The sequence below is a fragment of the Podarcis bocagei genome (genome assembly GCF_964188305.1).
Source record: "Podarcis bocagei genome assembly, chromosome: 12".
NCBI classification, from domain to species: Eukaryota; Metazoa; Chordata; class Lepidosauria; order Squamata; family Lacertidae; genus Podarcis; species Podarcis bocagei.
The window spans coordinates 32853431-32879005 of record NC_138137.1 but is presented as its reverse complement, the minus strand read 5'-3'; the positions used below and the strand labels follow the sequence as shown (position 1 = coordinate 32879005).

The following is a 25575-nucleotide window of genomic DNA, read 5'->3' as shown; positions in this document are numbered from 1 at the left end:
GGCTAGATGGGTAGCTTCCTATAATCTTCTTTTTCCTCTTTTGTACCAATTTCTTATTCAATCCTTTCAGACAGCAAGCCACCGTTTTTTAAACTTTAGTCCGCTGACCGAGATGCTCTTTGACTACAGTTCCCATCATCCCTGGCCACTGGTCTTGCTGGCTGGGGCTGATGGAAGGTGGAGCCCAACAGCATCTGGGGTGGAGAATGTTTTACATACCTGTAGAAAAATAAAGTCCTATAATCTCCAGCAGCTGCCTATAAAGCAGCACAGTAGAAGTACGTTAAAAATTACTTTGAGACTCGCCCAGCAATCTGTTCAGTGTGAAATCTGTTTTGAGCGTCGGCAGAAGAGGTGAAAACATGGAAACTTAAGGTGACATGATGCACCAGTGATGCAAGTCTTAACACTAGTGCTGATGAGACTTCTCAATCTCATCAACAGCATTGCAGTATTAACAGCATGCCAACACTACTGTACTCTACCATGCCAAAGGTTTCTAATGATTTTAATTTTTTTTTATTGGCAGATGGAAAAATGAAAGTTTTTCTTCTGTATCTTTCACTAATGGGTTTTTCCCCTTTCCCCCTTATTCTTCTCTCTCTATTTTCTTTCTTTCTTTCTTTCTTTCTTTCTTTCTTTCTTTCTTTCTTTCTTTCTTTCTTTCTTTCTTTCTTTCTTGTTTTTCGGCTTTTGTTTTTCTGCTTTCTCCTACTTCTTTGGAGTCCTATGTCTGGGGCCTTTATTAGAGTTCATAGATTGTATACTCATGGGGGTAGTAGAGGGTTGATGGAGGACCCTGGGTGATGACCAGGAAAATGCTGGTCCCCCAGGATATGAGGCTGGTAGGAGAAAGGAAAGATCCCAGATGGGAAGAGCTACTGTCCTCTGTGGGTGGTAAGGACCAGGAACTACTTTTAAGAGAGAACTTCGTTTGGAAATCAATAAAACTATGTTGTTTTGTTTTGTTTTTAAAGAAAGGACTTCGTATTTCACTTCATCGATTTGTATCTTCTGTAGTTGTAATTTTATTGTATTATGGGAAAATCTTAATAAAAAGTCTTTTTAAAAAACCCTACTGCACTCTGTGAATGGGTCTTCCCGTTGCTATTTAACTACTTGTGTTCCTCTTTCTGTCTGTCCTCATGTACATGACAAGCACTGGTGTTAAAAAGTGTATCTCCCCTGAGCTTTAGTGACCCTTAATTCATAAAGAAAATCTGGAGCTCTTTATGACTAACTCCTATAAAGAGAGCCAAGGTGGTCAACCCAACATACCATATTTTTCGCTATATAGAACACACTTTTTCCCCTTCACAAATGAAGGGGAAATGTGTGTGCGTCCTATGGAGCGAAGACGCCATAGCAGGAGACGCTATGGCAGGAGCCTCTTTAGCCGCGCACCACCTCTCCAGCTGGGAGAGCGCTTGCGGGGCTAAAAAAGCCATAGAAGCTTTCCGCTGCTCCCCAACCTGCTCTTTGGGGCTCGTTGTGGGCTTCCCCCCACCAGCTCCAAAGAGCAGGTCGAAAGGAACCTGAAGCCTGGAGAGCGAGAGGGGTCGGTGCGCACCGACCCCTCTCGCTCTCCAGGCTTCCAAGTAGCCGCCTGAAGGCGACTGAACTAAACGGCACCTTGTTTTAGAGGGAGAAAATTCTCCCCCTCTCTGTGCAGCGCCTCCTGCCGCTTCGCTGAAGGGGCGCTGGGCAGAGAGGGCAATAATTTTTTTTTCTTGTTCTCCCCCCTCTAAAACAAGGTGCGTCCTATTGTCCGGTGCGTCCTATGGTGCGAAAAGTACGGTACTTACGTTCCTCCAAAATCAACGTAGAACCATCTCTGCAGAAGCTCGTAAGTCACTAGGGTTACTCCAAACTGAGGAGACGACCGAAATACACGAGCTGAGGGGCAGGAAACCACACCATTATTAGCCACATTAATGCATCAGGTGAACATGCATCCTTCCTTGTTAAAATGAGTGTTTGCAAAGGCTACCTGCAGCTCCTTTCCAAAATGCCCTGGGGCCTTCCTCTCGGAGGATCTTCCCGAAACAGTCAATCACGCCGCTGTAGGTTGTTTGTCCTGCACGGGCTGCCACCTGTAACCTCGTCTTGATCACATCCGCAGGCGTCACTAAGGAAGCGGCAGGCATTCCTGGAGAAAGGGAAAGCAGGGCAGAAAAGAAACCAGCTTGTTGAACTTGCTTAGAGATGGGTGAGTTGGCCTGTTAGGACCCTGGGAAGCTGCCTTATGCTCCATCTAGCTCAGTATGGTCTGTGCTGACTGGCTTACTAGCAGTATATGTGAAAAGGATCTAGGCGTCAACAGTGTGATGCAGCAGCAAAAAAGGTTAATGCCATTGTAGGCTGCATCAACAGAAGTATAGTGTCCAGATCAAGGGAGGTCCCTATCTCTTTGGGGGCGTGGGGGGCGCTGTGGTCTAAACCACTGATCCTTGGGCTTGCCGATCAAAAGGTCGCGGTTCGAATCCCTACAATGTGGTGAGCTCCCGTTCCTCGGTCCCAGCTCCTGCCAACTTAGCAGTTTGAAAGCACGCCAAAAAGTGCAAGTAGATAAATAAGTACCGCTCCGGCGGGAAGGTAAACGGCGTTTCCATGCGCTGCTCTGGTTTTGCCAGAAACGGTTTAGTCATGCTGGCCACATGACCTGGAAAAACTGTCTGCGGACAAACACCAGCTCCCTCGGCCTGTAAAGTGATGAGCGCCGCAACCCCAGAGTCATTCGCGGCTGGACTTAACTGTCAGGGGTCCTTTGACCTTTACCTATTCTGCCTTTGTCAGACCACATCTGGAAAACTGTGTCCAATTCTGGGCACCACAATTTAAGGATGTTGACAAGCTGGAATGTGTGCAGAGGAGGGCAACTAGGATGATCAAGGGTCTGCATACCAAGCCTTATGAGGAATGGTTGAAGGAGCTGGGTGTGTTGAGCCTGGAAAAGAGGAGGCTGAAAGGAGATATGGTAGCCATCTTCAAATATCTCAAGGGCTGTCACATGCAAGATGCAGCAAGCTTCTTTTCTCCTGCTCTGGAGGAGAGGATCTGAACCAATGGCTTCAAGTTACAAGAAAGGAAATTCCGACTAAACATACAGAAAAACTTTCCGACACTAAGAGCTGTTTGACAGTGGAACAGTCTCCCTCAGGAGGCTGTGGACTCTCCTTCCTTGTAGATTTTTAAGCAGAGGTTGGATGGCTATCTGTCATGGATGCTTTATTTTTCTTTTTAAGTTGAGTGGCAAACAGAAGTCTTCAATATGTCTGAAGCTTGCAGAGGGTCTTGAGTTCACTTTGGGGAGGTAAAAGTCAGCTCCCTTGTAGTTTCCAGCATTTGCCCCTATGTGCAGAAGACTGAAAATTTTTGCACTTTTTTTGACTTCAGGGCTACATCCTGTGAGAAGTCTTGTTAAACTCAAAACAGGCAGACAGGTACAAGTTGTGCACAATGCGCCAAAATAAAATAAAAACCCAAACCCCAACTCAATAATGTTCCATGTTTTCCTTTGGGCATATGCACATTTTTCAGCGTCTAATTTCTTCAGCAAAGTCTTGTTGGAAGATTTATGCTGGCAGATAAACAACAGAAAGCAACAAATACCGAATTATCAGCAGAGAAGGGGCCACAATCCTGAAACATGCTCTCTCCATGAAGTCAAAAGGGGCACCTCGAATGATTTTAGGCCTTGGACCAGCAGTTTTTCAAACTCAGTCTAATGAAATAATCCGTATTTAGATTTAAAGAAAAACAAGGGGGGGGGGAGGACAAAAATAAAGCAAGACTGTATTCAAAAACAGTGTCTCTTCTTATTTTATTACTTTTCCATTTTGCGTCAGTTCCAAACCAGCTTGGTCAGATGTAGATGCATAAATCTCCTTTGCTTTTGCTATTTTTTTTTCATCTTCTTCTTCCCTCTAAAGCTTAATAATTCTGTAACAGTTTTTGTCCAAACCAATGTGGTTTGGCTCCAGAACGCCATCTCACTTTTTTTTTTTTTTAGTAGACTCCTTTGAAAGAGATGTATAAGTGTGTGTTTATCACCAAAATAAGGACTGCTCCTCGTCTCTCAAAACCCATTAAAAAAGAAAGGAAAACACACTGTGCGAACATTCACATTTGAACATTTGGCAGAAGGTGGCTTTCTCTTAACATGGTCAGCGCTTCCCTTCAGCAAGTCCATGAGTCATCCATTTCACCTCCTGCTTATGAGACACAGAAGCTGGACTTTCACTCTTTAAAAATTAGCTGACTCTTGCAAAGACAGCAGCCATGCAGGCAGAAGCCCCGTCCCCGCTGTGGAGGTGGTATTTCACAGGAACAGTGCCGCCATGTGAGCCTGGTCTGGCCACAAACCAGCCAGTAGTCTTGCATGCTTCCAAGGTACTCCCCCTTGGGGACATCAGCAAGTGTGAACTAGCCCTGAGCTTTGTGGTACAAGTCCCAAATAGTTTCCATCTTATGCAAATTTTTGGAATGCAACTATCTGCAAGGCTTTGAAAACTGCAAGCCAGGACTCTTCAGAAACGTCTTTTAATTGCAAAGGTCCAGGCACCCTCGGCTGAGTTAAATAGTCTAACATAGGTTGCAGAGCAGGCATTGTACAGTTGAGTAAAAACTCATGCTGCCCTGGGCACCTCTGGGAAGAAGGGCAGGATATCAATTGAATTAATACTAACAACAAAAATGACACAATCCAGAAACACTTCGGTACAGGAACCAAGAGACTGCTGTTTGTGGCAAGGAGGTGAACGGGTGAGAAAGAAGCAAGGAGAAGTTTGGAAAATTTTGGACAGTTGTCCACTTGCTCCTGAAATGTGACGTCCAAGTTAGGTGTGTGTGGCACTGCTTTGCAGGGGTTCCAGTCCTACTTGGATGGTAGTTTCCAGAGGGTGATGCTTGGGGAGTGTACCTTGGCCCTGTGGAGCCTAAATGTGGGGTTCCTCAGGGTTCGATTGTATCCCCCATGCTGTTTAATGAAACCACAGAGTGGGGTCATCTGGGGTTTTGGAGTACGTTGTCGGAAATATGCTGATGACACACAGCTTTATTCATTTACATCTGGACCTCTGAGGTGACAATGGTCTTGACTCAGTCAAGAAATTCAAGGTGAGTGCTGTCCCTGGACAGACTTGGAGGGAGTTGTGCCAGTCCTCAGGCCTTGAATTCTCCAGATACTTTGGGCTACAACTCCCATTAACTCCATTCACTCTGCCAATGGCAGAGGATGATGGAAACCTCAGTCCAAAACAAATGGGGTGATAACTACCTGTGGACTGTGCCTCCAACGTTAGCCAAGGCTTAGTATGGGGGCCTTGTGAGAAACCTACTTCTGTCCCAAATAACCAAACCTAGATCCTGTCCCCATTTCAAGGGGAAGAATCTCTTCCCAAAAAGTCTTTGAATGCTCCCAGTCAGGGAAGTGTGATTATTATGTTTCTGCCAATATAAAGTATACATGATAAAACTTCAGTTCTTCCTATAATCCTTTACTTCCTTTTAGCCCAGTAATATCACCCTTGCTTTCGCTAGTACCTGCCACTCATTCCCACCCTCCCAGTCCTATACTGCACGATAAGAGTCAAGTCACTGCCCTGAACAGTAATCAGCTAAAGGAAGATAACCTGAAATGGAAATATAGTAAAAAAAAAAAAAATACAAGATAGGGTCCACATTACTGTGCATTTTCTAACCCTATACTGGCAACTACTGATAAAGAGAGGCTACTTCTGTGGCTGAACTGAACTTCAAAGAGACAGTTATCACAGTCTGCAATCGCTTAACAATGGGCAGAGAAGGAAAAAAATTAGAAAATCTAAGAAATGACTTGGCTCAACACACTGGCTTAGGTTTCAAGTCTAGATAGGATACAGAGCTCAAAAACTGTTTTGTTCCATTATGTTGGGTTACAATTGACCCGGCTTTAAATCCATAGTCTTCTGACTATTCAGCACAAGGTAATGTACTAACTGAGCAGTTTTTTAATAACTGAATCTCTTGTGGATGTTATTCCTAGTCATGTATCATAGGAGTAATTAATTATATTACCACCTGATCCCTTATATCCTTTGCTCAATCACTAAAGACTTCTTGGGAGTCACTGTTAGTGGCTCCTCATGGCTTGGATAAATCATGTGTTCAGTATTCTGAGTCCATTTGTGCAGGGTCTCCCACACACCACTTAGACACAACTGTAATCGAGCAGCATACAAACTGTCAAAATAATAATGAATTAAAAAATGAGAACCTGAAAGTCCCAAATCAAAATAAACATCTGCTGTAGAATGGTGCATGCCATCAGCACTGGGTTAGCTGAACGCAGGCAGTGGACAATCTCTCAAAGGGGTTGGCTGCCTGGAGGTTTCACTGAGAGAGCAGCCCGTTTGATCTCAGAAGTCATGATGAGCTTTATAGGTCATACATATAACTAGAATATAATGGTGCCCAGAGCTATGGTACAGATAACATGGGCAACATTTACCACAGCTTACTCTTCACAACAGAACAACTAAACAGGGAAATGCACCCAGGCACTGCCTCTTGGTATGGGAAGTAACCGCCATGACCGGTAGCCACTGACAGCTGTAATCCTCCAAAAAATGTGTACAATGATCATTTAAAGCCATCCAAGTTGGCAGCTGTCCGTCACCAAAGATGGTGGCAGCGAGGTCCACAATTTAACTTTGCACCGTGTCCTGAATCTCCCACTATCTCTGTCATGAATACCACTAACCATTCAGCTTCACTGGGTGACCCCAGGTTCCAGCTTTATAAAAGACAGAGGGGGAAGTCTCACTCTCCACCCCATGTTCTATTATATACATATGCCTCTTTCCCCTACCACTTTTTATTCGCCTTTTTTAAAACAAACAAATAATCATTAAACATTGTATGCCTTTCCTCACCGGAACCCCGTGATAATTTTGGCTGTCCTTTCCCTGCACCTTTTCCAGCTGTACAATATCCTTTTTAAGGTGTGGCGACCAAAACTGCCACACAGGATTCCAAGTGTGGTTTGGATATACTCGAATGCTTAGTCACCAGGGAATGGACTTTCTTGCATTTCCCAAAAACCAAGCATCCGGGTTTGCATACTTAAAGCCTGGACACTCTTTTCTTTTCTTTCTTTTAAAGAACACAGCAGTGAGGAACTGGGACTCAGCACTGAAGTGTGAACATTCACAATGAGTTCACCAGAGACGTGTGAAATATGGAATAGTCAACTGCAGAAGGCTTATAGGCAAGGGCTGAGGCTCAGTGGCATGGCATGCAGAAGGCCCAAAGTTCAACCCTGGGCATCCCCATATGTGTTGTTGTTGTTGTTTAGTCGTTTCCAACTCTTCGTGACCCCATGGAGCAGAGCACGCCAGGCACTCCTGTATTCCACTGCCTCCTGCAGTTTGGTCAAACTCATGCTGGTAGCTTCGAGAACACTGTCCAACCATCTCATCCTCTGTCGTCCCCTTCTCCTTGTGCCCTCCATCTTTCCCAACATCAGGGTCTTTTCCAGGGAGTCTTCTCTTCTCATGAGGTGGCCAAAGTATTGGAGCCTCAGCTTCAGGATCTGTCCTTCCAGTGAGCACTCAGGGCTGATTTCCTTAAGAATGGAGAGGTTTGATCTTCTCAAGAGTCTCCTCCAGCACCATAATTCAAAAGCATCAATTCTTCGGCCATCAGCCTTCTTTATGGTCCAGTTTTCACTTCCATACATCACTACTGGGAAAACCATAGCTTTAACTATACGGACCTTTGTTGGCAAGATGATGTCTCTGCTTTTTAAGATGCTGTCTAGGTTTGTCATTGCTTTTCTCCCAAGAAGCAGGCGTCTTTTAATTTCGTGACTGCTGTCTCCATATGTAGGGCTGGGAGAAAACCCTGCCTGGTGAAGCTGCTGCCAGTTAGTGCAGGCAATACAAGATGGCTCAATGGCCTGATTCCGTAGAAGGCAGCTTCCTATGTTCCTAAGCCATCCTATTTAAAGTCTCAGCATATGCTGATTTTGTGGTCTACGGACCAGCACTTCAGACCTCTTGGTTGTCATCCTCCAAACTAAGCAACAAAGACGCATGTCCATGCAGGCAAATGGCAGAGCCGGGAGTGAACCAGCATCTTAGATCCTTTTAGCTACCAACAGCAGAAGTGGATAATCTAGCCATCAGTCGTAGAGAACATTTGGCTGCAAAGAGCATCCGGATATTATATCCTGCCTCTTTATATAGACAGTACATGTTGAGAGCAAAAACATGCCAAGTTGGGAAAGGAAAGGGGGAGAAGAAGGTGAGAGAGAGAGGGACCGCTTAGAGCTCTGCTCAGAGTATTCAGCACAGACTGAAGCAGAGCCCAACGCTGAAAGAGCTGAATGCTGGGGTCAACGCCTGTGGTTTCAGGAACGGGAGCAGTTAGCTTTGATACTCTCGCATTTGGAATACAGAGGCAAAATGCTCAATGCCTGCTTTTTCTGGGCTTTCTGAACTGTGACTCTACACAGGGCCCCTTTAGCTGCTTCTCAGCAGGACAGGGGGGGAAAGCATTTGCTATTTGCCTTTTCATTCCATGCAGAAGAGGCCTGGCTTCTCCCAGAGCCATTACATTTCCATTATCTATCATAATAACAGAAGTTCACCTTTTAGATAGATTTATATGCAGGATTTCAAATATGCTACTTTAAACATATGCTGATTTGAGCCATACTGGAGAGAAAGATTTTTTTATTTTATGTATAACTTTTTTATTATTTTTAAGAGAGAGCTTTCCCCTCTCTACCCTTTCCAATAGTCAACAAAGTTTATTATGCCAGCCAGCAGCTTCTCTTTTATCATAGCGGCTTGGTCTCCTCCTGTCAGAAGGCATGGATAGATTTGGGGCATGCCTTCGGAATCTTATATTATTAACATAACATTCAAAAGTCTGCTGATCAGGGAGACGTCAAAAGTAAGAATATTCTTTTATGAGCCACTTTTAAGCAACCCCTTTCATGGCCCCCACCCAAATGCCTGCGAAAGAGAGCTCTTCGCATTACCATTTCAACATTCAAATCCATCACAGACTGACATAAGAGAGTCTGGAAATGGAAGACATTCCTAGTGCAGATTGGCTGCAATGCTTGAGTCAGCTGTATGTAACCGGCTAGCAAGGGTCTAGCAGTCGGTCACCAGCAGCATATGACACCCGGACTCCGGCAAACACACCAGCTCCAGCACTTAAGATTCTGGTGACATGACCTATAAAGCAGAACACCAGGCAGCATCTCTCTGTGCATTCACAGTAGTCCCTTCACAGACCTAGTCCTTCACATATTCATCTCAAGCTTTTAAAAAGATGCCCATGAGCCTTTTCCTGCAAGATCATCATGTGGCAAGGGGTTCCACGAGCTATATTATGCATCATGTGCGGGCGCATGCTTCCTTTCACATGGCTTAAACCAGATGCCAATCCATTTTATAAACTCCCAAGTTATTCTTTTTTCTTTTCCTTTCCAAATCTGGAGAGAATTGCAAAAGCCTCTATCAGATTTCAGGCACAGCACGTATAGGAGGATACAGTCATCTATGGGTATGTGTGCAAAGAAATCTGAGCCTTAGGAGAAGGAAAGCACTGGGTGTGGGGGCTCTGCACGCTAAACCTCATGTCATTTAATCTGGTCCTGCTAGTGGAGGGGCAGGAATAACAGCTTTGGAGCAGAGAAGATGCTTTGCAATGCATCAGTCCCTGGCACGCCTCTGCCTACAACCCTGGAGAGCCTCTGCCAGGCAGCACTATAGCCTAAGGGTAGCCAATGCGGTGCCCTCCATAAGTTTGTTGGACTACAACTCCCATCATCCCTGACCACAGGCCATGCTGGTTGGGGCTGATGGGAGCAGAAGTCCAATAACATCCAGAGGCACCGGTTTTCCCTGTGCTAGTCCTAAATAATCACCTCTTTGCTCAAAATGTTGCTTCCTCCAGATCACTGACCAGTCTACCTCCATGGCAATTCCACTACTGAACAAAGTCCATGTCACAGTTCCTGACCCAACTAGATACAGATTAAACTATTCAAGGGCCCAATCCACTTGCAATCTCCAGGCACCAAAGGGTACAGAACAAGGGTGGGGGACCTTTTCTGGCCAGAGGGCTGGATCTTTATCTCCCCCCCACCTGCCCCCCCAGCAGGCCAAAGCAGACAGGTAGGTGGGGCTGCTGGGCTGCCAATCACCTGGCATGCTTTCCTCTGAAGCTCTAAGTCAAGTGAACCATTGTAAGCATTGTAAGCATTATCATGGAGGGATGAGTACCAAGGGCTTGGAAATCATCCAACTCCTGGTGCTTCTCCTTCAAATGTCCACACTTTTGAGGGGGTGGCTGTTTTAAATCCCTTCGTTTGGAAGCATAGGGGATGTACACAAAGGTCTTCCATCTACATGCACTGGAAGAAGAAACAAGTGAGAGGTTGAAGTTGTGCTGCTATCCCTCTGTCAGCTGCTGGGTGGTGGCAGCAACGCCTTACTGGGCAACTGGGAGCTTTGGGCATGATGTCATGCATGAGGTCGGGTGTAGGATGGTTGAGAGTGGCTTCCTAAAAAATGCCCTGGCAGCCAAGCCTGGCCCCTAGACTAGAGCTTCGCCACCCCTGGTACATTAACGTCCCAAGAAAAAACATTACTTACCAGCTATTGCTCCAGCTAGAAGCAGCGACCAAGGGCTCACCCGCCCATCTTCACCTGCAAAAGCAGATTTCATGTGAGCGTAACAGGGGAAGTAAATGGCAGAGAAGGGGATGTCACGGAGAAAGCATGCCTTGGCTCCCTAGGACAGGAAAACAGAACAAACAAAGAAAAGCTGCATTACGGACAGAACCACAGCAAGGTAGAGGAAGCGCAGAATTAAGTTGCAGACCACAGAAACCAACCAGCTTCTTAGGCACGCTTGTTAAGGATAGACTGTTTCGCAGGAACAGTCAGTGCAGCGCAGCCACCCTCAAGACACCAGCATTGCTGTTGCTGACCTGGGTGGCACAAGGTGGGGAGGCAGGGGGGCAGGGGTGTCTGCACAAGTGCACTGGTGGGAGTGCAGGAGGGGCTCTGCTGGGATGCATGGGCAACCCCAAGCTCACTACTGCTGTACTCACTACCGGTGTCGGGACAATGGCTTTGTGACGCTGAACCACTGCATCAGCTACTCCTGGTTTTCTGCTGGCAAAGTAAAAATGCCACCCACTTGTGGAAAGGTATCATAGAATTGCAGAGTTGGAAGGGACCATGGGGATCATCCAACCCCCTACAATGAAGGAATCTTTTGCCCAACGTCGGACTCAAACCCACAACTTTGAGATTAAGAGTCTCACGCTCTACTGACTGAGCTATCCCAGGTTTTGTGCGAAGTCTCAAGAAAAGTTCCCACGATGTAGATTTAAGGATGTGGCCGACACAAATGCCTACTGGTACCAGGCAGGTGCCTTCGCTGTATTTTTTTGGCACCTGCTTAAAACATTTTTGTTTAGGCAAGTCTATCCAGACATGCAGATGTTGATGTTTTAGTTTACTGTTGGTTTTAATTGTGGGTTGTTGTTTTTTACATGTTTTAAATGTTATGCTTTTACTGGTAATTTTAATATCGTATTGCTTGAAAACTGCTTAGAGGTTTTGTTACAATAAGTGGTATATAAGTTTTGCTAAATAAGAAGTAATAGAAATGTGCAAGAAGCAGAAATGGGCAGCACAGCTGCTGAGGCTCCCTGGCACTCAAAATTGTGTAGACAGACTCAATCTGCATAGCAGGCCCTTCACATTTTGCAATAATTCTATTTGTTGTAATGTGTTGTTTTTTTTGTTTCTGTTTGTTTGTTTACTGGATTGTCTTTTAAGGTTGTCAGCTGCCTTGCGATTGGTATGGCAAGTGGCACAGAATAGTTTGTGAACAAACAAGCCAGCAAACCAGTCTTGCACAACAGCAAGGGGAAACACAGCTTCCACTGGCACAGCCCAACATGGAGAGAGTTGTGGCATTGTGAAATGGTGCACGACTGCCTTGAGAACTGCACGAGGGGAAATGCTGACTGCCGGCAACAAACTTTAAAAGTCAGTTGCCATATTGATTACACTTCGCTTTATAGGAGTGTAGTTTGTTTGGATATAAATATATAACCTGTTCTTCCTCAGGTGAGAGGAGCTATGGGCAGTTCTTCCATGAGTCCCTGAACAGGTCAGCCTAAAGATGCTCAGTGGTACAGCATCTGCTTGGCATGGGGAAAGTCTCTGATTTAATCCCTGGCATCTCCAAGGAGGGCTGGGAGAGATCTCAGTCTGAAATCGAGCCACTGACAGTCAGCAGAGTGGCTGTGGGACCTTTGGGATCATCACCGGCAGGCAGAACAAGCCTTGCTCCCCACACCTTCAAAAACGTGAGATCTGTGGTGGCTTTGAATTAGTTTTATACCTTGAACTATAAATGCAGCTCAGCCACAGATAGTCAACCTTTTGACCTTTACCTACACTTTCCCCTAAGGAAAGGGTAACAGAAAAGACAACTGGAAAGCAGGCACACTTGGGATACACAGAATGCAAAGAAACCAAGCTGCACCCACACTTTTCTCTGGATGACCTCTGGGGGTCACAGGGTGAGATTCTAATATGGCAGCTCTGGAATTCACAGATATTGCAACATAAGCAACGAGGAACAACGCCTGCCCTGATAGAACATATGTGAACCAAAGTGCAGACACAGCCTACTAGCGCTTGTTAACTTTGCCTCTACGTAGTGCTCGTTCATTCATGTTGGCAGCGCTCATCCATTAATGCAAAGCAAAAGTGGAAACAAAATGTTGCACCGTGGACTGCTCCTGTTCAGGATTCCAGCCAGCCATGTCCTTTCCCAGGATATCTGATTCCTTTCCACACATCCCTCCAACAAAATTCTGTGCACACTGAGCACAGTCAGTTTTCAATGTGCTGCTGGGGGGTGTGTCCCCCCTCTACTTAGGGTTTTTTACCTAAAGATTCTCCATACTTCCCCAAGTCTGCTTATACCCTCCTCTTGTGCAGGGGTGGTGCCCTTGTTACTACATTAAGGATCCACACTCGGATACTGAGTTTAGTATTAGTATACAGAATATCAAAGAACTACAGTACCTGTGGAACTGACTCCTATTCATCTTCCCTACCTACCCCTTTATTCTCTTAGCAAACATCTACGGTTGCACTCCTGCAATCATTTGCTACAAGGGTGCAAAGCATGCCTAAGGGGCTCATAAATGCAGCGAGTCGCATTCCTAGAGACAAACACTCTTCCGGGTTCTACCGACTTGGCAGGCAACCTTGTGATTTGTTGCACTCTCTGGCAGGCAATGCAGGAAATGAACAAGTATTCTTTCATCTCAAAAATTTTCCCCAAAGGGTTGGGAAAAATATGCATTATGCCTTTTGTCACAGGAGAGTTCATTAGTCTTACTTCATTTTCCATGCTGTCACCCAGATGCCTTTTGTTTCAATTGCACTTCAAGATACTGATTAGGATCTTTCAGAGTCCTTCATGTCCTTCTCTCTCTGTCCCATTACAACCTTAAGGTTGACCTATGAGCTCCCTCTCAACACCACCCAGGTTTAACATCAAAGGAACACAGAAAGCTATTCCTGGTACACACTTTCCATGCAGGTGCAGCAGGGTCCTAGCCCAGGGCTGTGAACCCATGGTCCTCCAGATGTGGTTGGACTCCAACTCCCATCAGTCTCAGCTAGTTCAGAGTGTGGTCAGGGATGCTGGGAGTTGTAGCCCAAGAACATCTGGAGGGCTGCAGATGTTCCCCAGCCCCGTCCTAGCCTGAGCCTGTAGAGGATCCCTTTATACTTGGGCAGGATTTTGGTTGAGCTTTAATAGATTTCTGCATATAAAAATTGGTGCATATTGTTCTGCTTTCCAATGACAGAACAGAACTTCAGATAAAGAAATGGCAAATATACGCTTCAGTTTCTTCAAAATCATTAATGGAATTTAAGCGGCACTCTCTTCTCACTTTTACAGTAATCTCTTTCCAGAGATGGAAATAGCATACTTCCATATATATATAAAAGACCCTCTGGTAATATGCTTTCAGCTTTCAAGGCAGAAAATATCTGTCAAGCTTTGTTCAGCTATGTGTAAACAAAGCTGGATCAAAACTTGGATTCACTTTATTAACCACCACCTTTGGCTCCTTTCCAATATCTCAACAGTCTAAAGTTTCCCCTCGCCAACTCGGTTTTAAAGTCTGGGAAAAGCATGTTTACAGGCAGGCCTCATTTAACTGCAAGTTAATCACCTGCAACCAGCTAATGCCAATTAGGAAGGCTTTAGGGGAGAATGGCCAATGCATCCTGAAAATGCTAAGGAAACAGTTTGCTGTGAAGCAAGTTCTCGTATAGTTTTCAGTGAAACTTGCTTCCTACTTTTAAGCGTGTTCCAGATCGCCAGTCTCACTGTACCTTAGTGACGTGTATCCCTTCATATTAGTCCTCAGGTAAATTATGACGATTGTCTGCCTGAGTTTATTCTGCCAACCAAGACACAGCCCTGCTGGACATGACATTTTTTGGGTGTTTATTTATTAAGGCATTCCCCCAACCCCTTTACCAGCCAGCTAATTTGACTCCCCACTGCCACATCGTTTCTCTTGGGCCTCTCGGGCCTTTAATACTGGATCGAATCTTACGAGAACAAACCAATAGAGAAAAAGAGCTATGGGTTGTCGGGAGGTTTGGATAATCAACTCAGAGAAGTCAGAGCTGGGGCAGGTTCTTTAGCATGCTAATTCTCGCTTATTCCAGCCTTACCTGAGGTAAAAAAAAAAGTAGGGGGGATCTAAATAAACTATTTCTACTACAAGGGGAGGGTAATTATACTCACAAAGGCACCTCTGTGTCAGGGTTGGGCATAAGGAGCCAGAAGGTCTGGGAGACGCAGGCTTAACCTAGTCTCCTGCAGTGAATGCACATTGTCTCGTGTAGGGGGAAAAATGCCAGACTGGGGGGACCTTGCAGAATTCAAGACAACAGTACTGCACCTTGTCTGAGAGGGTTATTTAATGCTTCTGGCACCTGTACTTACCGCCATCCTCTCTTTCCCTACCTTACAGGTTTAGAATTTATTTGGCATGTATAATTGTTATTTTGATCCTATAGCAACAAACAATAGGCAGCATGTCATTTCTTGATCCGTTAGCATTCCTCTTGGGTTTCACGGGCAACTTAACCCTTCCGATTCGGAAGTGCAGCAAGCGTCATCAAACACTCCCCCCCTCAAAAAAAACAAAAAACCTTCCCTGGAAGCCCCCACCTGATCTGCCTTCCAAAGCCCCAGGGAAAAGTTGGAGAGACTTCGGCTGACATCTCAGCATGGAAAGGTGAGTTGCTCCAAGTTTAGAGTTTTAAGTTATGTCCAAAGGACTTGAGCAAATATTGCTCCCGTAAACCAAAACAACAGTGCTAACGACACTGAATACACAGATATGTGGAACTGAACTAGTTTTACTGAACGATACAAGTATTTTGAAATGATCTTCCCAGCTCATGTCAGGTTTGCTGACTCAATTCCAAGGAGATGGCACATCCAACTCTAAAAAGTGGTCAGATAGGGGCTCCCACCTGCTTCCACTGAGAATCCCCCAGAGATGCTTGATTTAGACAGGGAAAGCTCCAGCAGAGAACAGTTGAATTTTAATGTATACAGAAGTTCAATCCTACTCATTTGGGCCTGAATGGAGAAAATGGTTTCCTGTCCCACTACAGATGCTAATTTGCCCAGCATTGCTGAGATATGCTGTGTTGTCATCAAAAGTGGGGAGGGTGGGGAGGGGCACTTATGTAGCTTACTGGGAAGGAAAGGGGCAAGAAAGTGGGGAAGGTCAAGTGTAGTTCAGACACATTGGCAGGAGCACCGGATTGGCACCAAAGGGGCAGACATGCCGTGTTGACCTCCCCGCTGCCTCATCCCTCCCGTTCCGGTAAACTGCAATAACACCAGTCAGGAAGCCAACTAAGCTCCTCTGTTCCCTCTCCCTTCCAGAAGCTCCTGGCGATCTCCTCTCATACCTATTTTCCGTACATTCAAGCTCTAATTGAATTGCCACTTAATTCCAGCTTCTCCATTTTTTCCTTTACTCCCCTGTGATTAGATACCTTGCAACTGAGGATTACACTTCATGCATCTGATAGAGTGGGCTCCAGCATATCAAAACACACAATTTATTAGACTTTAAGACCAATTTATTCGTCCATCTCAGCACCTAATTTATTAGTCTCCTTTACGCGGCAACAGACTAACACGGCTACCCCACCGGAGCTTGCTTTAAAGTTGCTGAGAAAAAATTAAAATGAATTAAAATAATTTGGAGGAAAGTACAAACGACTAGAGCTATTCAGAAAGCTGGATAAAAAGGCATTAAAACAGGAAAAGCGACCCCATCTAACAGCTATTCCTCTAACAGGAACACCTATCATAAATAACATGATAAATTAAAAGGTTAACTTTCATGCTAACAAACATGTTCTTGTTAAATTACTAAACAAAAAATCCTAAGAATGTTGGGAAGTGTTTAATGTATTAATTTTTAAAATAAATAATAACACTAACAATAGGGAGTTATATTTTACTTCTTCATACATGCCATTCTGTTCCATGGTATATAATTCAAATCACAACAAATGTAATTCAAATGGCATTTTTTTAAAGGTTGGTGGTTAAAAGTGGGCAGAGGAGGTAATATACAGTATTATAACAAATAAACTTCGTCCATGAGAAGAGGTAAGTATTACAAACATTGTGATACACATTCTAATTAAGAATTATAATCTGGAAGTGACTCAGAAAAGAAATAATAATAATATTTATTATTATTATTATTATTATTATTATTATTATTATTATTATTATTATTTACCCACACTTCACCCCAAGGTCCCAGGTTGGGTTAGAACAATTAAAAGGCAAAGTTGCAAACAGTTAAATGTAATCTACTTTCCTGTAAATCTATTTTGGCACAAATATGAAAAGCTGATGAAGGTGCACAATTACACAGAGAAATATACAGCTTTTAGCTACTCTAGTTTCATTTCTATTTTGAATTTTTAAAATATTGCTTTTAACTCTAAACCTTTAACAAATAATTTGAATGCATAATTTAGTATATGTAAGCCGCTTAAGAGTTTTTTTCATAGTTAAGCATTAGTTCATAATTAAAGCTACAATTTTACTTTTTTTAAAAAAAGTCACAGCCTTGAGAATGTGGAGTATTTAACACATTCCCCTCCCTTCTTATTCTGATATTATTTATTTTCTTACATTTATTTCTTACATTTCCACCTTTCTCCTGTCATGGAACCCACAGCAGGTGTGCTGGCCTGGAGACAGTATTGATGGCTTAACAGAGAGGATGGGGGGCCCAAATTAGATTCCCACTCCCCAGTCCTGAGGTCCCCCCCCTCTTTGGACCATACCTTCGGTCTCTTCCTGCCCAAGCAATGCCATAATGCAAAGTCAAGGGAACTATTCCATAGAAAAGACTGCAATAAGACAGCTAAAATGCTAACAAGTCAATGGGGAGGCAAACACCCCACATTAATTCCCATTTATTACCATGAATACGCAGCACTGGGGTGCAAAGATCTGCCCAGCGCCCCCAAATTACCATATTTTCCTGTGTATTAGACGACATCATCCTATACACGGATAGTGGCAGGGGGGAAGCTGTGTGCCCGCCAGCCATATGGTTGGTGGGCGCACAACTCTCTCCCATGCCGTTTTGGCAGGAGAGCAATCTCTGCAGCTGTGAGGGAGGGAAGCTGCGCGCCCGCCTGCCCGCCATTTGGTGCCCCCCAGAATTCGGCGCCAGGGTGCCCTGCACCGCTTGCACCCCCAGGTAAAGACGGCTCTGGTAGGGCTCTCCAGACTGAAAACACACAAAATAGACAGCTCACGCATGCAAATTCCCTCGCTATCGTGATAACAAGCAATTCCGACTGGCGTGACTGAATAATGAAGCAACATGTACATGGAATCCCTTCATATTTCCTTCCTTCCTTCTTCTTTTAAAGACTTCCAAATGTTTAGTATGCACATATACAACAAAGCTGGTATGTAACTAATGTTAACTCTGCTCAGATGTGTTTACATGGCAAGCCAAAGGGGAATTTATTAGCAGTAGCTATAGCTACCGTATTTTTCGCCCTATAGGACACACTTTTTCCCCTCCAAAAATGAAGGGGAAATGTGTGTGTGTCCTATGGGGTGAATGCAGGCTTTCGCTGAAGCCTGGAGAGCGAGAGGCGTCGGTGCGCACTGACCCCTCTCGCTCTCCAGACTTCAGGAGAGCCCCAGCGCCAGCCCCACAAGGTCGGGGGACAGCGGGGAGGCGGAACGCTGCCATCCCGCTGTCTCCTGATGTGGTTTGGAGGCTGACGGCGGGGAGACGCGTGCTTCTCCCCGCCGCCAGCCCCGCAAGCTCCGGGGACAGCGGGGAGGCACAGCGCGTCTTCCCGCTGTCCCTGTTTCTTTATTTCCCCCCAAAAAAACTTGGTGCGTCCTATGGGCCGGTGCGTCCTATGGGGCGAAAAATACGGTACTTTTTTGAATGGGTGAGTGTTTTCTTGACTTACCGCTAATGGGAGGGAAAGCATCCACTAGTGGCACTAGCTCTTGTATTGGCAGAGTGGTTTCACCATCACCACACAGGGAAGCAAATAGCTCGGTATGGAGAGCATGAGACTCTTAATTTCATCATCGTGAGTTCGAGCCCCATGTTGGGCTAAAGATTCCTGCTTTGCAGGGGGTTGGACGAGATGACCCTCAGGTCCTTCCAACTCTACCATTCTATGATTCTATTACATGGCCCACCATCTAAACAAGACTTCCAACCTTATTCCCCCTAACAATAGGTAGAATTTCAATGTCACACTAGGGCTAAGAAAAGCATGCAACTACAAAAGTATCTTTTTAGGGGGTAAGGTGTTATGGACAACATTTAACTAGAATGCAGCTATTAGGATGAGTTGTAAGGTATCAAACAATATTTAGGAACAATTCCAGGATCAAGCAAGAAGTAACACACAAATGCATGCAACAGTAGTTCACGTTTTTCATGAACTGTTTTTTGGGGGGGCTAGCAGGGGGCAACTGGGAGCAGTAAAGTAGTTGGAGGGAAGGGGCCCTCAACTCACTCCCATTCTGCTGCTCTCACAGTCTAGCTCCCCTCCCCAACAGTATTGTACATGTGTGCTTCTAAGGTCAACACACAGACCTTGGGAGTCCAGAAGATAAAGTTTCCTAATTTCCCCTAATTGCACAGCAACCTGGCTCAGTCAGATTGGCCAGAACTTCCAAGGCATCACAGCAGCTAAGCCAATGGCAGCTACAGAAATGGTGACCTCATCAGCCAGGGCTCCCTGGCAAAAAGGTAACAAAGGACTACTGTGACACCAGAGCAGATCAACATGGTGTTGCTCAGAGACTAGGCGATTGCTTCCAAATAACAGTGTTTAGAATTGAGACGTATATTGGCTTAAGTCCAAGGAACAGGAGAATGCAGAAGCACACGAGGACATTGCTTGATGACGTTCAAGGTCTAGTTGCTGTGCTGATGGGCCCTGAGGTACTCTAGAATTAAGACCTTTAAGCCACGTGAGCCTGACAGAAATTTCAAATAAACTTTAGCAGCTTTTGCTACAGGGACTGAGGTTTCTTTCACTGTATTTTTGGGCACCGGCGTTTCTTTGTTTTTGGATACTTTTAAAAAATATGCCACTTTCTAACTATTGAAAAGAGCGAGTTTCAAACAACAGTTTAAATAGCATATTCTCTTCCATTGACAACCAAGATGTATTTACCTTGTAGAGGCCAAAAAATCCCAGGTCCCGCAGTACAGTAAGGGCACTAACGCGTGGACCCGTCGTGATCTCCCCAGCCACTTGCAAGCGGATCTTGACAATTTCCAGTGGGTTTGTGAAAATCACTTGAGAGGCTCCAGCCTAGAGTGGGGAAAGGAAAACACATGAGTGTCCCTGTGAACATGTCCTGGCTGTGAAGTACAGAAAGGAAGACCTCTCGAAATGCTGCTGGCACAGGGTTTCCATGTACTTCAATGGCGCCTTCACAAGGATAGGGGTGAATTGAGGTGATACAGCAACATTGCTTTCCGAACTGCAGTGCAAAATGAACTGATGTTAATTATGCATTTTAATTGCAATTGATTTATGGATTGAAAGCTGCTGGTCTGTTAAACACAATGAGCTAAACAACCCTTAGATAAACATACGCCACTGTAACGTGACCTCCGTACAGCTTTGCTTAAAAAGAAGTCAGTAACATCTATTTCCATGATTCTGGAAGGCCAGGAGTAGAGTAAAGCTAGCCGTAGACATTTCAAGGCTGAATTATTAACTAAATAGAAGAAATGAAATCTGCCTGGCAGCATCTATCACAGTCTACTCAAGAAGGAAATTTGGCAGAATCTTTCTCTCTCTCCCTGTTTTGGCTCCCGTACAGAAAGTGCTGTGGAACATATGTATTTACAACAACTAATTTCCTCCGCTTTAAAAAAGTTACTGAACTGAAAGTTTGTATATCCTCAAATGGCATCTTACTCAGTTGCTGCTAATCTGATGTGAACATCCTTTCTCTATGCAAAAGGCAGTCCTACTTTATTCAATTCGCTCCAGAGAGCACTAGAACTCAAGCAGGAAACCAAGAGTTTCTTTAACAACTCGGTAGCTTACTTTCATTTGTTTTTTTAGAAACCTTGGGTAAGGATGATGTGGCCATTTGCTTAACGTAGTTAGTCATGAGGAACTGCCAACAGCCCGTTAAAACAACAATACTTAAGCAGATAAAGTGCATCACTAATAAAGCTAATCCTACATATGACAACTAGGAAAAGCTTGGAAGATTTGGGATGTAAACCAGTCGTCCTGGAAGAAAAAGAAAACAACCCTCTTCTCCCTCAAACCCAGCCATCTCTGAGAAAGTAAGGCATTGGGTTAGTTCATCCCCTGAACTGGAATGCTGTGATTTCCAGGGCTGGACACCTGGGGAAAGCAAGTCTCTGAGGTTGGTATACAAAAGGGGGGAAAGGATGAGTGCCCTGGGTTGCTGCAGAGCTTGTGTGGCTCCTGGACCCAGTGGATCAGTATTGTTTTGGTTTTGTTTTCCTTGCAAATGCATCCCTGCAAATCCTCAAGCTCTGTCGCGGTGAGCCTGGATATAAGGCACGAAACCATTTTTCAAAATGTCCCCAAGAGTAATTGAGAGGAAGCAGAAGGTGATGGATTGTTTACCTGCCTGTGCCCACTCTTGGCCAGAGGCCACGGAGGGAAGAAAACCAGAAGGGCAACAGAGGGAGCCGGACTCTGATGAAACTCCTGTGTGACACGCAAGGGCCTCTGGAGGTTTCCTGTGCTGGTTTTGCCTGCACTCATACTCCCGGGGCTACACTGCTATGCTTGCCAATGATAGCAGACAATGTTGTATTAAATGTGCTAGTGTGGGAAGAATGCTGAGAAGTATGCTGTATCTGTTCTGCTGTGCCATCCCCATAGCGCATGGGGCCTCGCAGGCATTTTCTCAAAAACACATGGAGGGAATCTGACGCAGATGGATTATGTTAACAAGGCAAGGATGACAGTTCAAGTCTTAAAGCCCTTTGAAATCAATGGTACTACTCGGGGTTATTAGAGGCCAAATCATTAGTTTCTGATCTCCAGCCAAAAACCCAACTCCGAGTCCAGCCTGGGCATTCCTCTAGTATTTTCCACAATTGATATGCGATTAGCCATTTCCTTCTATTTATTTTAATGAGCTGCAACTGTGGATACCATGCCTATATTGAAATAATTAAGACGAGAATGATATCCCTCCCGAAGTTTCAGAAACGGGCTGCTAAGCGGCTTTGAAAATCTGCACTATTTTAAAATGCAGGTTTGGTGTGTGAAATACCACCAAGCTTGTTGGAAAGTGGCAGCCTTTGCAAGCTGCGTTTAAATAATGAAACAAATGATGGAGGCTCTTAAGTATGCCAGACGGAGAGCAAATTGCGCGAAAGCTCTGAACTGCGGCCCCTTTCCAACGAAAAGTCTGGGAACTCAGCAATCCTACCACAGTGAAAGTGCAGATAGGGGAACGCTTAGTGGGGGATCGTATACTCTGCATGCAAAAGCCCCCACCCCACCCTGTTTCTTCTGTTTGAAATCTGGGAGAGACATTGCCAGTGACTGTGGATAATACTGAGCTAGTATTGTCCATATACCCATTCCCAGGTTATCAATGTATATCATCTCAATGGAGCCGCCAACTGCTGGGTGCTTCTGGTGACAAGGAAAAACACACCTTTTTGTTACAGCTTTTTCTGAGAGTTAAGACCAGCCCGTGTACTCTTCTAGCTGTAAACTGGTGTTTACACCTGCTTTGCACACAGAAGGTCCCAGACACAGCTGGCAGCAAACCCTGCCTGAAACCCTGCAGAGCTGCTGCCAGCCAGAGTAGACAATACTGAGCTAGATGGACTTAATGCTCTGACTCAGTATAAGGAAGCTTCCGATAATACTATGATCGATATGGGGTGGTATTCATACTAGTCTCACTCCAAGCAGACACCATGAAGTCAAGGGGCATTCCTTTCAACGGGTCTACTCTGAGTAGGACTAAGCTAAAGCAACTTGTGGCTTTATTTATTTATATTTCGAAGTTTAATTGTTTTGCCTGGCAGCGGCAAAGTATCAAATCAGCAGACTGAACACATTTGCTTAATATATGCAATTTCAGAGTTCACCCCATCACTAAGTTTCACCTGCGCTTCAAGTACATGGCTAGCTGAGGTCTGCACATGGTATTCCATCAGTGGCACTGACTCTGTTCATATGTCTGTGACTAAGCACCATGATGGTGCCTGAGGAGATTTTTTTTTTTAAATCATCGAAAGCAACACGCACAGTAATGGTGAAGAGGAAACAGTTATAAATATACCCAGCCACTCTTATTCTACCATCGGTAGATGAAGTTCTGGAAGGCTTCCACAACAATTTCACACTGAAGTATGGTACAGTGGTACCTCAGGTTACAGACGCTTCAGGTTACAGACTCCGCTAACCCAGAAATAGTACCTCGGGTTAAGAACTTTGCTTCAGGATGAGAACAGAAATTGTGCAGCGGCAGTGCGGCAGCAGTGGGAGGCCCCATTAGCTGAAGTGATACCTCAAGTTAAGAACTATTTCAGGTTAAGAACGGACCTCCAGAACGAATTAAGTTCTTAACCCAAGGTACCACTGTACTACCAATGCATTGGCAGGCTTTTTTGTTTGTTACCTTTATATCCCACGTTTCCTCTGAAGAGTTCAACATGGGTTCATACATGCGTCCCCCCCCCGAAAAAAAACCTACACAACAACCCTGTGAGGTATGTTAGGCTGAGCGACAGCGACTGGTCCAAAATCACTCTGGAGGCATATGCGTGGGAATGCCATGGCCTAACCAACAGTGGTATTTGTTTCTGTCAATGCTGCACAGTAGTTAGAGCAGGAATTGGAAAACTGTGAACCTATGGGACTCCCACTATTCCTACATATTGGCCATGCTGCCTGAGTTAAATTTGAGGGTCACAGGGTCCCCAGCCCAGAGCCAGGATGTTGGGTCTGAGTGCAGGACCAAATCCCTACTCAACAAGGAAGCCTACTAGGTGGCCCAGGGCAAGCCAAGATCTGCCAGCCCTAACCTACCTCACAGATTGCTGTGAGGCTTCCGAGGAGCTTCTGGAGGAACAGCGGGATCAGAATGTTATACTCGCAAGCAAACAAACAAAAGAAAAGGGGTTTATGTCATGGCAGTCTGCAGGAATTTAAAGCCCTCCTGCGCAAAAACATTGCTGCTTCAGAGACCTCAGCGACATCCCATAAACTACATTATATATGCAAGGATTCGATTAAAAAAAAGTAAAAACAAAAACAAAAAAGCACTTAAAGTTAAAATATCACTCTGTTTTTAAAATAATAAATATTGCTGGAACGCTTTTATGGAACAGCAAGATGAGGATCAATGTTGAATTGTTTCAGCACTCAAGGACCACACAACACGACAGCCCTAAGTCGCCTCATCCACTCTCTACCGTAGGTTAATATGTATTTTTATGGAAATTTGTTTCTGCACTTTTTCAGTGACAACTCTTGACTTCAAAACAAAAAACAAAAACCACAATATCACTAGACACCTCTCGATGGCAGTATAACCTTGTACACACGTGTCTATCATTCTTCTTTTCTCTTTCTTTCTTTATCATATTTTCTCTGCACTCCCCAGGAGAAATGGGGAGGGGGGAGGGAATCGGATATTTCTCCTTTGTCTGAAAGAAGAGTGTTCCGTCACTTAGGAGGGGGAGGGAAATATTACCACAATGCTGCTGACCACCTTAATTACCATTTAGGAGGGAAAGAAACTTGATTGTTTGCTTGACCCACCACTCAAAAACAAGTTGAAGGAAGCTCTCAGGTCACTAGACGCAACTGAACTAAGAGGAAAGCATGAAATGATAAATGCAACTTCTTCTCCTTTTCTGCTTCTTCTCCCTTCCCATATCCTGCACCTCAGACTCCTGAGAGGACACGGCAAACTTTTGCAAATCATAGAATCATAGAATTCTGGACCTGGAAGGGAGGGATCCCCAATGAACTGGTTGCAAACACAATGAGGTTCAGGTTTTGAAGAATACCATTTATTTAAGTGTAAGCAACCGCTGTGTTTGCCTTGTTAAAGATAGAGGGAACAGCTTGAACGCTGGGAAAAGCCAATTTGTGAGTAAAGGGTTGTACCTGAACATCTTTCAAAAAACAAGGTCGCATGGACTATCAAAAGAATTTAGGAAGAACCCTGCATTCTGTTCCCAAGAATGGCTAGTCAGGAGTATCTGGAGTCCCCAAAGAGGATAATTCTGGTTTTTTTAAAAGCCCCTACTTAGTCACCTTTTGTTCTACACTAACGAATTCCAAATACTAGGAGATCCAGCCTTTTGATAACTTTGGCTGCTCCTTTCCACTCCACACATTTTCCTGCTCGACAATGTTATTGCTGAGAGGGTGGCCACATATGCACTGCCAAAATAGGGGAAATCTGTCATTAAAGCATGGGGGGTGGGGAATAAGAAAAGTATTTCCCCCCCCCCCAAAAAAGCCAGTACATGTGCTAATTCTTTAATAAGTATTATTTAAGCAGAAATACAATATATCTCACACTAGTAGGGGATGCAATGATCAGTTGACCCATGTGTGCCTGCTGCCTTAGTGGAAAACTTTTGATAGGGACCCACAAGGCCCTCCCTGCTCTCTTTTCATGGTTCTTTAAATCAGACGTGGACCAGAAAGCCCTTCAGATAGAGAAGATGTCTTCAAACAGAGGACTGTCATGTTTAAAGCAGATCATGCAGCTACCCTGTTTTTGAGGGAGGAGCTACAGACCTCTGCCTGCAACTACAGAGCTAGCTGCACCACAGGCTTCAATAAAAAGTATGACAATATTGGTCAAAGTTAGCAACTTACAAAGTTATTAACCAGGGTGGTACATGAAGGGCAGGGATCTTATTTTAGT

General features: G+C 44.7%; 1 protein-coding gene across 3 annotated transcripts in view; it reads right to left on the bottom strand.

Annotated features, from left to right (window-relative positions):
- SLC25A13 (solute carrier family 25 member 13) overlaps nt 1–25575 on the bottom strand; it is a 109552-nt gene that overhangs the window by 1613 nt on the left and 82364 nt on the right. For all 3 annotated transcript variants that reach the window (XM_081164586.1, XM_081164585.1, XM_081164587.1), the window contains 4 exons: nt 19839–19979; nt 10656–10794; nt 1991–2149; nt 1806–1896 (listed from right to left, as the gene is read on the bottom strand). In XM_081164586.1, coding sequence (XP_081020712.1) covers nt 1806–1896; nt 1991–2149; nt 10656–10794; nt 19839–19979 — 530 coding nt within the window. The remainder of the gene's footprint in view (nt 1–1805; nt 1897–1990; nt 2150–10655; nt 10795–19838; nt 19980–25575) is intronic.